Source organism: Staurois parvus, unplaced genomic scaffold (assembly GCF_062004578.1).
Source record: "Staurois parvus isolate SC_StPar_1 unplaced genomic scaffold, SC_StPar_1.0 ptg000282l, whole genome shotgun sequence".
Classification (NCBI taxonomy): domain Eukaryota; kingdom Metazoa; phylum Chordata; class Amphibia; order Anura; family Ranidae; genus Staurois; species Staurois parvus.
In genome coordinates, this window is record NW_028318078.1 from 8,924,981 (window position 1) to 8,940,918 (window position 15,938).

The window sequence follows — 15,938 nt, forward strand, 5'->3', positions numbered from 1 at the left end:
ACTTATCACAGTAATGATCTTTATATTGCAAACTAAGGGTCATAAAGACTTTGAAATTTACCTTCATAGGTACTTGTAAAATGAACTCAGAAAGAGCAAATGACTGATATTCTTAATGCATTTCCTGCATCAGAGTCCACTTTTATCTCCCACACTAGAACCCAGTGTAGCCTGTGCCTGCATGGTCCAATACACATTAAAGGCATTACTGCAGGGGATCCAGGCTTACAGAGCCACAGTGTTTTGGGGTGTTCGTCACTGTTTTTATCTTAGGCATTTTAGAGCACTGATGTTACTTGGACCATGACCATAAACAAATGAGAAATCACTTACTTTCTCTGAAGTGGTCTTTGCTCCACGAAATAATTAGAACATAATTTATTAGGACTGTTGGAGATTAGTCAATTTTATAAGCATCTATGGATGTATATATGCAGGGACGGATTGACCATTTGGGCACTTGGGCACTGCCCGAGGGCCCAGGGTCAGTAGGGGGTCTCATGAGATGCCCCTAGTACCTTTCATAGGCTTTTGAGGGTGTGGTTTGAGTGTGGGTGAGGACACAGGAGCTCCATGATCCTCTGTTGCCCGGGGGCCCCATGAGTTGTCAGTCCGCCCCTGTATATATGCCTATTATAGATCTGTTACAATATACAGTCATGGCCGAAATTGTTGGCACCCTTGATATTTTTCCTGAAAATCAAGTATTTCACACAAAAAAGGTATTGCATTAACACATGTTTTGCTATACACATGTTTATTCCCTTTGTATGTATTGGAACAAATATAAAACAGAGGCAGAAAAGCAAATATGACATAATGTCACACAAAACCCCAAAAATGGGCTGGACAAAAGTATTGGCACCCTTAACTTAATATTTGGTTGCACACCCTTTGGAAAACATAACTGAAATCAGTCGCTTCCTATAACCATCAATAAGCTTCTGACACCTCTCACCCGGAATTTTGGACCACTCTTCCTTTGCAAACAGCTCCAGGTCTCTCTTATTGGAAGGACACCTTTTCCCAACAGCAATTTTAAGATCTCTCCACAGGTGTTCAATGGGATTTAGATCTGGGCTCATTGCTGGCCACTTCAGAACTCTCCAGCGCTTCTTTGCCATCCATTTCTGAGTGCTTTTTGACGTATGTTTGGGGTCATTGTCCTGCTGGAAGACCCAGGATCTTGGACGCAAACCCAGCTTTCTGACACTGGGCCCTACAGTGCGACCCAAAATCCTTTGGTAATCCTCAGATTTCATGATGCCTTGCACACAGTCAAGGCACCCAGTGCCAGAGGCAGCAAAACAACCCCAAAACATCATTGAACCTCCACCATATTTTACCGTAGGTACTGTGTTTTGTTCTTTGTAGGCCTCATTCCGTTTTCGGTAAACAGTAGAATGATGTGCTTTACCGAAAAGCTCTATCTTGGTCTCATCTGTCCACAAGACGTTTTCCCAGAAGGCTTTTGGCTTACTCAAGTACATTTTGGCAAACTGTAGTCTTGCTTTTTTATGTCTCTGTGTCAGCAGTGGGGTCCTCCTGGGTCTCCTGCCATAGCGTTTCATTTCATTTAAATGTCGACGGATAGTTCGCGCTGACACTGATGCTCCCTGAGCCTGCAGGACAGCTTGAATGTCTTTGGAACATGTTTGGGGCTGCTTATCCACCATCCGGACTATTCTGCGTTGCAATCTTTCATCAATTTTCCTCATCCGTCCACGACCAGGGAGATTAGCTACAGTGCCATGGGTTGCAAACTTCTTGATAATGTTGCGCACTGTGGACAAAGGCAAATCTAGTTCTCTGGAGATGGACTTGTAACCTTGAGATTGTTGATATTTTGCCACAATTTTGGTTCTCAGGTCCTCAGACAGTTCTCGTCTCCTCTTTCTGTTGTCCATGCTTAGTGTGGCACAGACAGACACACAATGCAAAGGTTAAGTGAACGTCTCTCCTTTTTATCTGCTTTCAGGTGTGATTTCTATATTGCCCACACCTGTTACTTGCCCCAGGTGAGTTTACAGGAGCATCACATGCTTGTAACATTCTTATTTATCCGCAGTTGTGAAAGGGTGCCAATACTTTTGTCCAGCCCATTTTTGGAGGTTTGTGTGACATTATGTCGAATTTGCTTTCTTTCCTCCCTTTTTTTGTTTTGTCCCAATACACACAAAGGGAATAAACATGTGTATAGCAAAACATGTGTTAATGCAATACGTTTCGTGAGAAATACATGATTTCCTGGAGAAATATCAAGGGTGCCAACAATTTCGGCCATGACTGTATTTCTATTATATGTCAGTTTTATATATATCTTTTGGTATGTAGTGTAGCTTATTACTGTCATACAGTATATACAGGCAACATCTCAGTAAATAGAAATAGGCAATTTTTTGTACTGGGCAATATACCCCACCTTCTTTTCTGTTTAGGATTTTAATGTAAAAATATTTTAATGACGATTGAAATTTGTGCCAAAACATTAAATATTGAACAAAATGGGCATATTATTATAAGATATTCTTCTTTAGAGAATGTTATGCATATAATATGTCAATACATTTAATTTTGTTGTCAATTGTTTGCAAATAATTTTGCCTTGGTATCCTGGAGATTGGATTTTTGGTCCTACTTCAGAACATTTTAAAGTGGCTCAAGGACCACAGTGTTTTGTTTCTTATCCATTTGGCATGACATAGATCTGACCCTCAATGTCAGAGTGTTTCAAGGATCAGAGATTTGCCTTGCTAGTTAAAAACAGTGTTAAGGAGTTTCCCAGATTCTTGTTGTAAATGCCAATCCCATTTTACTGGTTCAGTTTAATTTTGTGAACGTTGTATCTCTTTTGTGACTACTAAGTGTTGTACGTTGACAGTTTCATATTACGCTGTAATTTTTGTTGACCAGGATAGAGAAAATGTGGCTTCGGGATGGAGCAGCCTATTTCTTTGGACCAATATTTATTCATCCCGAGGAGACAATTCATGAGCCAACTAAAATGTTCTACAAGAAGGAAGTGTTCTTAAGTAACTTGGAAGAGACCTGCCCAATGGCCTGCATTTTAGGTGTGTTTGTTTTTTTGCTACACTTGCATGCAGAAAATTTTAAAAAAAAAGGACGTATTATCTTTTGATTGTATGTTTGTTTTTTTAGGTAAGTGAGGAGGAATTAGAATTTCTGTCAGTGTTTTATTTTTTTTTTAAATTTCTTTATCGCCTATTGAGGGACACAGTAATTTAGGAATTCTGTAACAGTCTGGTTTTATTAACGCCCACAAGACATTATCATAGACATTAGGCAAGCCCCTGTGTCCTAGGAGGTTTGATGCCTTTTCAGTACTTCTGGGGGAAAAAAAAGGCTTAACTTTATTTTGCTAGCCTTTTTTAAACTTTTTTTTTTTCACTTTTGTTTTTTTTCAACCAAGATACTCTGTACACTGATATTTGCTTCAGTAACTTCAATATAATAAAATTACAGTTATTAAAAAAAATTACATATTTATTTGTTAACCACTTGAGCTGCTGAGGATTTACCCCCCTTAATGACCAGGCCTTTTTTTGCTGTTTGGCACTGCACTAATTCAAATGATAATTGCGCGGTCATGCAATGCTGTACCCAAACGAAATTTACGTCCTTTTTTTCACACAAATAGAGCTTTCATTTGATGGTATTTTATCATCTGTGTGCTTTTTATTTTTTGCGCTATAAACAAAAAAAAACACAAAAAGTTTGAAAAAAAACAATATTTTCTACTTTCAGCTATAAAAAATATATCGTAAACTCAAAGTTAGTCATAAATTTAAGCCAAAATGTATTCTGCTCCATGTTTTTGGTAAAAAAAAATCCCGTGCATTAGCGGGCAAACTGGCGCTATATGGGAGGGGCGCTAACACTATCGGAAGTCACCAGTGACACTAATACAGTGATCAGTAAAAATCTGTACACTGTAATCAATGACACTGGTGACAGGGCAGTGAAGGGGTTAACTGGGGGGGGTGGGGGGCGATCAAGGGGTTAAATGGGATTACTGGTGTACTGGCAGGCAAACTGGCGCTATCTGGGAGGGGCGCTAGCACTATTGGAAGTCGCCAGCGACACTGATACAGTGATCAGTAAAAATCTGTTCACTGATCAATGACACTGGTGATGGGGCAGTGAAGGGGTTAACCTGGGGGGGGGGCGATCAAGGGGTTAGACGGGATTACTGGTGTATTAGCGGGAAATCTGGCGCTATCTGGGAGGGGCGCTAACACTATCGGAAGTCGCCAGCGACACTGATACAGTGATCAGTAAAAATCGGTTCACTGATCAGTGACACTGGTGACAGGGCAGTGAAGGGGTTAACTGGGGGGGGGGAGATTAAGGGGTTAAATGGGATTACTGGTGTACTGGCGGGCAAGCTGGCGCTATCTGGGAGGGGCGCTAACACTATCTGAAGTCGCCAGCGACACTGATACAGTGATCAGTAAAAATCAATTCACTGATCAGTGACACTGGTGACAGGGCAGTGAAGGGGTTAACTGGGGGGGGTTAAGGGGTTAAACGGGATTACTGGTGTACTGGCGGGCAAACTGGCGCTATCTGGGAGGGGCGCTAACACTATCGGAAGTCGCCAGCGACACTGATACAGTGATCAGTAAAAATCAATTCACTGATCAGTGACACTGGTGACAGGGCAGTGAAGGGGTTAACTGGGGGGGGGGGGCGATCAGGGGGTTAAATGTGACCTAGGTGTGTTCTAACTGTGGGTATGTGCTGTTTTACTCACTTTTACTGTGTCTTCTTCTCTGTCTGGAACGGAATGTGTCCAGGCAGAGAAGAATGACATCATATCCTGTCCTGTGTAAACTTCAACACAGGACAGGATAGGACAGGGACCGATCATCTGATTTCAGCCAGACGTCACTGGCTGAAATCTAATGATTGATCCCTCCGGGATCGAATGGTGTCACCCGCGGGTCGCGGGAGCGCGCTCGCGCGCCCCCTGCCGGCGAAGACGTCGGGAGCGCGGAACCCGTTTTAAAACGTAGTTTTGCGCCTGAGTGCCGCCTTGCACACGTTTATATACAGTGGCAGGGCGGCAAGCGGTTAATAGGTTCCTGTGCTTTCATTTCATTAACATTTTGTAGATGTGCAAAAATTCAAACAACTCAAAAGTAGTTATTTTAACTGATCTATACATAGCGAATGTTTACACACCTGTGTGTACAGGCACATTGAAAACAGTGGTCTGCATTTACATCAGGAAAAGAAATCGCCTGTATGCCTAAAGACTCAGAGCACAAAGGCACAGTGGGAGAAATCACTGCAATAACATCATTTACTTAGCACAGCAATCATCTGGATGTGTTTACCAGGCTTTAAAGGGTTTTTCAACTTTTGCAGCCTAATCAGGATGGCATCTATTTCATATTTGTTACCTGTTTCCATTTACATAGCATAAAATTAAGGGCTTGTTCACACCATGGTGCAGAAACGTCAGTTTTTCTACACGCACAACAAAATCAGTTGTTCTCTATGTGCCCTGCTCACACCACAGCACTAATATTATGTGCAGACTTTTTCTTTGCAGCAATCTGCAACGTGTATAAAACTCATTGAAGCGTGCATGAAAACTGATGTCTCTGAAAGTGAAATCTGCCGGCAGTTTACATCAGTTTTCATGCATTCATGGTGTGAACGAGGCCTAACACATTTCTGCTTACCTTTTAACTTGTATTTGACATGAGTAAAATCTTACCTAGTGTCTCCTTCAATGTAATGTTAAGGAGGGGGCTGGAGATGTTTAACATGATTAACCCTGTGTGTATGGTGCTGACAGATCTCCATTATCAGTTCCTAACTAGAATTCAGCACTGTGAAATGATTAAAGATCTCAAGCCGTGGGCAGTTCCAATTTTAAAGAGGAACTAAACGCACTCTTAAATTTTTTTTTATCTTAAACACTCAACCCCACCTTCCCAAAGAGAAGCTAATAATTTCTTTCCTATTTTTTTTACTGATGTATGTATTTCATGCTGCACCTTCATTTAAATATGGTGGTGCAGAAGAGATGGTGCCGCTGCAGGGGAGCAATTTAGTTCCTCATTGAGCGCCTCCTGCAGTTAATAGTTTTTTTTTTTGTTTTTTTTTTTAGACATCGTATGTTTGTTTGTACTTCATCTTAGGAATCTAGTTTTCCCTGGCACTTGGTTTTGTAAACATTTCTCCTTGTTGACCACATTATGTCGGTCTGGTTTTCTGGGTAGTGTGTGGTTCCCCCTGTTTTTAGGTGGACAGTTGGTTGGTCCTTTACTTCACTGATTGAGGCCCAAAAAAAAGGTAGCATTTTCCCCTTAGCTGTGATTACCTATCCTGAGTTGGAGTGCCAGGCCAGATTAGTACAAAAAAATCTTATTTTATTGTACAGGACAAGAAGTAAAAAAAAATGTAACCTGGTGGCCCACAGACAGAAAAACCTGACATATATTTAAGCTTTTTCCCTTTTTTATGCAAAGCTAAAATAAATTACCAGGATTGAGCTTTAAAGTTTGAAATAGTGTACCAAAAGCAATGCAGTGACTGCTTTTTACTGTCATTTGCTGTGTAATATGCTGATTCCAAATTAATGCTTAGGACAGCAACCTGAAGAACTAAAAATTATTAATTATTGACTGTTAAACTGTTTATAAAACTATATTCCTTGAAACAATTCTAATCAGAACTAGTGTTTTATAGTAGAAGCAATTTAACACTGTTGCTCCACTAGGAAATGGTTTCTTTAATGATGTTGACTTTTTGTTCTGGGTATGGGTGTGATACTATGCACTTTGAAGTAGGATGGTTTAGCTAAACTCTGTACCACTGGTGTTGTCTTGCAGGAAAGTGTGCAGTGTTATCATTCAAGGATTTTTTGTCTTGTCGCCCAACTGAAATCCCCGAAAATGACGTATTGCTTTGTGAAAGTCGTTATAATGAGAGTGACAAGCAAATGAAGAGGTTTAAGGGGCTGAAAAGATTTTCATTGTCTGCAAAGGTTGTGGATGATGAAATTTATTATTTCAGGTAAAAAAAAAAAACTTATGCTGTTCATTATACTATTTCCCTGCATGTATTATTTTATGGTGTTTAGCATCCTGTGCTGACAGAAATATGGAGGCTGCCACTGCTGACCTTCTGGAAATACTAGTTACCTGGCCATTTCTTTCTAAATATTTGGAGTCACTGACTGGACGTAAACATGCCGCTTTCGTAATCCCTTTCAAGGGGAACTATAGTGGTTTTGGTGTATATTTGAGGGTTTTTTTAAGTTTAAACTGGTGTATTTTTAAATTTTATTTTACATTTATATAACCTGTTACAAATATTTAATAAGTGGTGCACCAATGATGCTAGATTTGTAGAATGTTGCGCATATTCTACAGAGTGAGCAGAACAGTAACCTCTCAGTTTTGTGTCTCTCTAATTGAAAAGTGATACAGTCCTATACAGTGAAAATGGGGTGAGGGAACTTATTTAATTTGTGTGAGTAAAGCAGGCCATAGAAGATACGATTTCCTTTCCTGCAACCATGGGTTACAGGAAAGAAGGTCACTGGATTCCCCTATCAACACAGTAAGTGTTGATGCTGAAATCCCTCCCGCGGAGCTATTGTGTTCTCCCGGTGGGGGGGCATGGGGACCTGTCCCTGCTGAGAGAACACAGTGATTATTGCTAGGGGCCGTAGCTGCTGGCAGTAATTGCATATATAAATCTGACATGCTGGTTGTACCCAAGGTGATCGCCTTGGGTACATTCAGCCTGCCCATAGATGGTTTGAATCTTGACCGGTTCCTGCTGAACTGACTGACATTAAAACCATGTGTGGTCAGCTTAAAATACAGCTTGATCAACAAAACAGACAGACATGATGTATTTTGAAAAGAGAATTGGACAAAGGCCAGCCTACATATTTTCTTAGTAAGTTTTCTTTAAAGTGGACCAATAAATACATATCGGTATATACAGCAGCATTCTGTTTTAGAAGTCTTCAGTTGCAGTCAGTGACTTTGTCTAGACCAAAGTGATTTTATAAGTCTGTTACAGATTGGAGAAGGCATTTGTTCATTTAATCTTCCCAGTATTCATGCTGCAACATTGTAGTTTGTAGTAAGTTGCAAGGGTGTAAAGCTGGCCATGCATGTGTAGATTTTCAGATGAGAATATTCATAAGAAAAGTCTTCCGAAAATTCTTTGAACATTTGATGAATGAACGAATGTCATTCGAAATTTGTCTTTTGCTATTAACATTCAACTTTAAAATGAATATCATTTCTGAATGATAACCACATACACTGGTCAAAAATTAGTTTTGATCGAGAAAACTTTTCCTTCTTGCCGCTTCGAATTTTCCCATCACTGCTGTTGAAAATGAACATTGATTTGACCCCACTATTAGAAAATCAAACGAATATTTTTAAAATTAAAATTCTCAAGAGAAAATCTATACGTGTATGGCCAGCATAAGACAGCTGATCTCCATAACATATTTGTGAACATAGCCAAGAATTGCATCTTCACCAGGACTTTCATGATTCTGTTATTCTTGAGCTGGCAAGTCACCCCAGGAAGTAGATTGTAAATGTGAATAATGCTGGAAAAAGATGGTGCCATCCTTCTGGGGAGAAAAGCAGATGAAGACACTGTCATAGGGCATATTGTGATCTCTCCATGACTTGAAAAGAAAACTGGAAATGTTTTTCTCATAATAATATTTAGTGAACATTTTCAATTACAGTTCTGACATTGCAGGTTCAAAAGTTAACTCGAAAGTATACATTTCAAGTAGGAACATCATAGTAGTACAACAAATAGCAGAGTATAAAATCTATGGAGGGGGAAATTGGTTGTAGTTAGAGGATCATTCCTCTGAAAGTTCCTGAGTTCTGGTAAGGGTTTCACAGTGGCTTGACCACCCCTCCTGAACTTGGGCAGGTTTTGTTTCTCATGTGACATACATGCCTGCTAAGTAATGTGTAAGTCTTTCTGAAGGCAAGTCTGCTTTAAAGTCATATTTACAATTGTTTCTAACCTAGTTGGCAAAGTGAAACTACTGGTAATTTCAAAGTAGCAAAAATATTTCTTCTGAAAAGTTATTTATTTTTTTGTAGAAAACCTATTGTTCCTCAGAAAGAACCATCTCCCCTCCTGGAAAAAAAGATCCAGGAGTTGGAGGCAAAGTTTGCTGAGTTGGAAGGAGGTGATGAAGAGATTGAAGATATGGGAGAAGAGGAGGGTGAGATCTTGGAGGCCCCATCTGTCCCACAACTCCAAACGCCCATGTCTGGTGAATTAGAGCTCATGCCATACACTCCCCCACAGGTAAACAGAAAGCAATATTAGGGGAATCCTTTGCTGATGAATTTATAGAGCTTGTTAGAAGTTAGTTACTTTAAAGTAATGTCCAGATACAGTTAATTTTTAGCCTAGGTTTAACATATGTTTGTCCTCCAGGGTCTAAAAGTGGACTTTACATTTTTTAAAAGGAAGTGATATGGTTCTATGTTTTGTGCCCCCTGTTTACTCATTGTGCAGGTAATTGATTTTGTTTTGTCTGCTGCTCTCTCGCTGAAAATGGACAAAGTCTAAGATCTTAACTATCAAATTTACAGTAGGTTGGCAAGATGTATCAATGCTATTTATTACCAGTGTGCTCTAAAAGAAGGTACTGGGCTGTGGGACCAACAGCAGATATAGCACTTGATTCTATATTAAAATGCCCACTTATAATACTAGCTTTTTCCTGCTATGTGCTTGCTTAATTCCAGCGCACCCCCACAAACATGTGCATTTGCTGCTTGTTTTATTTAACGGATAATACAGTATCACCCTACAAAAAGCTGTTTGAGGGAAGCCTACTTAGAATGGGTTGATGACATATCTAATTTCATCTTCTCTAATGGATACAAGGAATATAAGCCTTTAAAATCCCAATACATAGAAAAATCAAAACCTATTTTGCCTAGACACCTTACATATTGATCACAGCTGTAGTTGGACTAGATCAGTACAATATGTAACAAGTCATGGTAAGACTTGTTACCATGTATGTGGGCATTGGTGCTTCTTCCCATTCCTCTGTTCCACTCTTTCTGTCAGACATGGAGGAAACTGATTTGACATCATTGATATCTGCGCATTTGATCTTTTCTTTAAAAATCAAGCCTTGGCAAGACAGGAATACAACACGTCCTACTTTCCTAAGACTCTTTTAAAGACTACCATTTTTATGGCATTTATATAAATGGGTTGTTTTACTATGACCTTCTTACTAGTCTCTACCAATCTGGCCCTCATTTCTGAAAGCAAATCTAAAGTAAATGAGCAACAGAGAGGAGAAAGGCCACTTACACATCTGTATGCCTCTCCCAAATCTCTCAGAACATTACTGTGAGGGCAGAAATTGTTACAACAGAATTACTGAAAAAAAGTACATGATTTCATTGTTGTGATCACACTTTAAGGAGCCTATTTATACAACAAAAATTGCTGTAGGAATGTCACTTACATTTGCACAGCCAACATGAATAACTGCCATATTGTGTCTAAAATGTTTATATCCAATGATCGTCAGCTCCATGTAGTGACTATGTTGTTTTGTTTTCTTGAAAAGCCTCAATTAGGGCTACCTCAGTCACTATATGGAGGCGACAAACGTAGCAAATAAATATATTAGATACTTTATAAGCTGACATACATGGCTGGGGCTGCCCAAAAAGCTTTGACACAATGGTTTTGATTTACTAAAGGTATACTGTGCACTGCAAATGCAGTTGCTTTATATCCAAGGGGAAGCTCTGAAATGAGGCAAAGCTCTGCTGATTTCTTTCATTCAATCATGTACAAGCAAAAATGCTGTGATTTTATTTTCCTTGCATGTTCCCCTCAGATCTAGAGCAACTGCAGTTTCAGTGCACAGCCTATTTGCCTTTAGTAAATCATCCCCAACATGTTGGGGTATGTAACAACATTGTCCACATCGACTTAGGTTTCTTCCATTTGCTCGATCCATTCCCTCCCATTTTATTTGCATCCTACTGACACTGCTGAAAGTGCCAATAGCAAATGGCTTTATTGTAACATTGCAGTAATGTGGAAGGATGCATGTACAAATGTATGCTTAAGTTATGTTGCACATGATCATACCCCGTACCAGTTGCACATCTTTCATGTCTTTTAAGCGTGTTCTGGTACTGATCTTACAATTCTGTTGTAAAATATCTTGACTGCAACAATTTATAGAACATGTGTGTTCTTATTTTAACCTTCCAAAACTCCATAAAACATATACCCTTTAAAAAAAAAAAAAACATATTAGACACAATTCATGCCAGCTATGCAAATGCTTGTGTCATATGTACAGCATTTTTTTCTGTATAAAATGAACTCCTACATGTTGCTACTTTTTTTTTTTTTATAGCTTTTATGAAGGTCATCACAGTTCTACCCACCCCTAGTTTAAAATGCCATTACAAATAGCTATAAAACTAATTGCTTTGGACCAGTCATTATTATACAAAGCACATTGCGAACATTTTTGACATTTTTCTAAAACAAGTCTGGATTTTGAGAGAACGTGCTCCCTGTCCAAAAATAAACTGTTCAAGTTGAACATAAATAGAAATATGCATAAAACATGGGAGCTCTGGGGCTTTAAATCTCCTGTTTGCTTCATTACTTAGGGCCATATTTATAAAGCAGTGAATCTGAAATTCACCAAATATTCACTACAGGTGCTATATGTGAATGTTTGGTGTAGGTCACATTTTATGTTTTTCAAAAGTGCCCTTTGGTGGGCCACTAACTAGAAACTCACTGACTACACTTATTAGTAACTCATTGTGGTCCTGGCATTATAAAATTATGTTAGCTTAACATTTTCTTGTTGCTATACCATCCAGTCAGAATCTATGTTTAATTTACAGTGCTGGACTGCAGAAAAAACAGTTGGAATCTGATTGGGCAGCATGCATTAGCATGCACCTATTATAATTATTGGTAGTGTTCTCCTGACGAGTTCTTTTTTAAACACAAACATAGTTTGATCCGTCTTTGTAATGGCAGCTTCAAGCATACACTTCAGTGTGTTTATTATAGAAAATCTTTATGTACAGTCAGTTATGTGCAGTATGCTTGAGACGTGTATATTCTGTTTTTGCAAAGGCTAGGTTTGATTGTCTGATAACTTAATATTTGATCAGAACGAAGAAACACAATACTTAAAATATAATCATTCTTATAACATAGGCACAAATAGTCGTTAGAAAGCATAAAGGCTTTTCCATTTTCTGTGTGATGCAGCATGCTTTCTGCTCATCTAATAGCCTTATATGTGAGGCACCATGTTTAATGTAGAATAAACTTCAATATATGGAGGCTTTGCCGCTTGGACAGAATAAAGTAAAGCAGCAATACCACGTATATATGCTGTCTCATAGCTCATGACATTCTTGTCTGAACTAAGAGTTTTGTTTTAATTTACCAAATGCAAGACAACATTGAACCAGAAAGTTTTTTGTTTTTTTATTTTATTTTTTGTTAATCCTTTGCAATTGGTGTTTTAAAACACTAAATCAGGCCGCCGTCGCCGCGCTTTCAAGCTCCCCCCGATGCACCGACGACCTGACGGCAGAGGTCAGGCTGCCCTCCCCTTCCTCATTGACGCAAAAGGGGAACGTAGCAGAGCCCACTGAAAAACCCAGTGACAGACAAAAGCAAGATGGCGACCCGGGGCAGACAGTGGACAGCAAATTGCCCAAACCGTTATTAGACAATGGAAAGGTAAATTTTGAAGAGACAAGTTCAGGGATGCTGTTATTTTTCCGTATCTAGTATTTTTTTTTCGTACTTAGTGGGATAGTTATGTCTTCTTTCTGGGGTGGGCAGGGTGAATGGCGCGTGGTATTGCTGCTTTGACGTGGCTGTGCTTGCGTATCTGCTGAGTGTCTTCCTAGCTTTTTATTTTCCTTGTATGTTTCATTGCCTAGATCTCATCTAACATAGAACCATACCAAAGCTGTCCACTCTCTAACAATGGATAGTGTAAGACTGCTGGTGTGTACAGCAGCCACCAGAACAATGTTTTTTTGTTTTTTTTTTATCCACTGGGTTCCAATAACTGTAATCTATTATGTCCAAATAAAGATTCACCCTAACCACTTCTGAAAAAGAATTATTTAACATTTACGTCCCTTCTAGTCGACGCCAAAGTCTGGCAAGAACAGCACTAAGAAAGAAGGAGGGAAGAGGAAGATTAACATGAGTGGTTACATCCTTTTTAGTAGTGAAATGAGGGCTGTGATAAAAGCTCAGCATCCAGACTACTCTTTTGGCGAACTCAGTCGTTTGGTAGGAACAGAGTGGCGGAATCTGGAGGCCACAAAGAAAGCAGATTATGAAGGTAATCCATCAATCTGTTTTGTGATTGTTCTATATATCATATGTGGCTGTATAAATGGCATTAAAGTGTGGAAACCCACACAAAGATTTAAACCAGGGGTTTCCAAACTTTATAAACAAAGGGCCAATTTACTGTCCTTCGGTCTTTAGCTGGGCCGGATCATGGCCATTGGGAGTAGAAAATGTCCTGGCATCACTGGGAGTAAACAATGCCCCATTGCTATCTCAGCCAATGAGGAGGCAGAGACCCGGTACAGCAGAGGCTGTCATTCACATCGCTGGATCGCGATGGGGCTCAGGTGGTGTCATTGAGAGGAATTGTGCCCCATTGATGGTGTTATTGGGAGGAATTGTGCCCCAACATTGGTGACATTGAGCTCCATTGTTGGTATTATTGGGATGAACTGTGCCCCATCATTGGTGTGATTGGTAGGAACTGTATCCCTTTGTTGGTGTTAGTGAATGAAATAGCGCCCCAAGGGCCAGGTGAAAGCAAGCAAAGGGCCACATCCGGCCCCCGGGCCACAGTTTGGAGACCACTGATTTAAGCAAATCCCTTTATAAGAGAAGCATTTTGGCTGTGATTGCTCACCCTCTCCTGAAAATGCTAGTTGCCCTACTACTATGTGGCTGACTTAAATACGCCTGGGAACAAGTATGCAGATCTGGAAAGTAGGAAGTCCTTATATCCATACTTGTTCTGGGTCAGTGATGTCATTTATTGAGACTAGAGGCTTTCTATCACAACCGGGTCACTAGCATTTGCAGAATGAGAAGTTGGCAATGGCAGGCTCTATTTTTTGTTTTCTATTAATGTTGAACTGTAGACAGATATAAAACACCAGTGAATGTAAGTAACGTGTTTCCTGTAGAGTTGAAAATAGACAGAGAGAACCAGGGGCAACTGTAGGGGCCAGTCAAGTACACTCCATGAAAATTTTTTAAAGTGGATCTGAACTCAAAAAATGAAGATATGCTTTGCTATAATGAACAACTAGAGAAGTTAATTTTGCCTAAGCCGTATCCTGAAACATCTATCTTTTTTTATCTGGAATTTCTCTTGAAAAATAACATTGCATTTCCTGGTGATGAGTGTGCCTAGGAACTCCCGTGCTTACAGCCTCTTAGTTATATATCTGCAGTGTAGGACCTAAGGCACTGCTACCTCTGATTTGGAGTGACAATTAGCGATATCACTACTTTGCTACTTATTGTTCTTGATGGAGGCTCTGACATGAGGATGCAAAGCCCTGCCCCTACCAAAATGATTGCCTCCACTCAGACACACAGTGCAGAACAGTACATGGTCAATCAGTAGTGGGTAAAGATTGGCTAAAAGGTGATCAGAGGTAATAATGTAGACTAGTCGTTTGCCTTCTGCTTTGATTTTTTGGGCACAGCTTCCAGCATTCAGTTCTGCTTTAACTGCTTTCCATCCTTAGGATGTACCTGTATGTCCTTGGAAACAAGTGGTGATATCAATTTGATCAGATGCTTCTGAAGGCAGAGGAAAGATCTGGGGGTCTATTAGATTTTTAGTAAAGAGTTCCTGTGATGCCATCCCATGCTATCACAAGGGATGTTGTTCATCCCTTGTCAGCAATAAAGTTGATCCAAAAACAAAAAAACAAACGTGAGACAGTGTAAAAAAATTAATAAAAAAAAGGTAAACACATTGTTTTCATAAAAAAATGTTTTAACCACTTGCCCTCCTGAGGATTTAACCCCTTCCTGACCAGGTCATTTTTTTGCGTTACTTTAACTGACAATTGCGTTGTCATGCAATGCTGCACCCAAATAAATTTATGTCCTTTTTTTCCCCCAAGAATGGAGCTTTCTTTCGGTGGTATTTGATCGTCTGTGCAATTTTGAGAAAAAAACTATATTTTTGACTTTTTGCTATTAAACATGTCCAGTTAAAAAAAAAAAAAAATCAAATTTCATCATAAATTTACACCCACCAAAATGTATTCTGGTACATGTCTTTGCTAAAAAAAAAAATCCCAATACGTGTAAATTAATTGGTTTATGTGAAAGTTATAGCGGTATATGAACTGGAATTTGTTTCTTATTTTTACTAGTGACTTATAGCGGGACTGCGGCAGACATTCTAACACTGGGGGGAACTGACTTAGTGTCACTGACATCCCCAGTGACACCAATACAGTGATCAGTGTTAAAAAAAAGCACTGACACTGTACTAATGGCACTGGGCAGGAAGGGGTTAACATGAGGGGCGATCAAAGGGTAACTATGTGCAGGGAGTGTTTTACTAGGGGGCTGTGTCAGTGTGCTTCACTGTGATCACCCTGCTCTGGATGGCTGTGCTGTGCACAGCCATCCAGAGCAGTGTGCCCAAGCAGTCCTCCTCCCTGTCGGAGATCTTCGGAAATCACCAGGCGCCGGCGAGTAATGACAGCCGCAGCCACGAATGGCAATGCGTGTAGAGCTCACACGCACCCCCTACCTGGAAATGCAAAATAACGTATATATATATATATATATATATATATATA

At 39.7% G+C, this 15,938-nt stretch overlaps 1 protein-coding gene across 8 annotated transcripts in view; it reads left to right on the forward strand.

Moving 5' to 3' along the window:
* The window catches only part of PBRM1 (polybromo 1), a 149,182-nt gene that overhangs the window by 94,277 nt on the left and 38,967 nt on the right, over positions 1-15,938 (forward strand). For 4 of the 8 annotated variants that reach the window (XM_089681922.1, XM_089681917.1, XM_089681916.1 and 1 more), the window contains exons 22-26: positions 2,914-3,071; positions 6,867-7,050; positions 9,135-9,345; positions 12,601-12,804; positions 13,222-13,423. In XM_089681922.1, coding sequence (XP_089538048.1) covers positions 2,914-3,071; positions 6,867-7,050; positions 9,135-9,345; positions 12,601-12,804; positions 13,222-13,423 — 959 coding nt within the window. The remainder of the gene's footprint in view (positions 1-2,913; positions 3,072-6,866; positions 7,051-9,134; positions 9,346-12,600; positions 12,805-13,221; positions 13,424-15,938) is intronic. The other 4 variants (XM_089681918.1, XM_089681920.1, XM_089681919.1 and 1 more) reach the window with 1 other exon arrangement.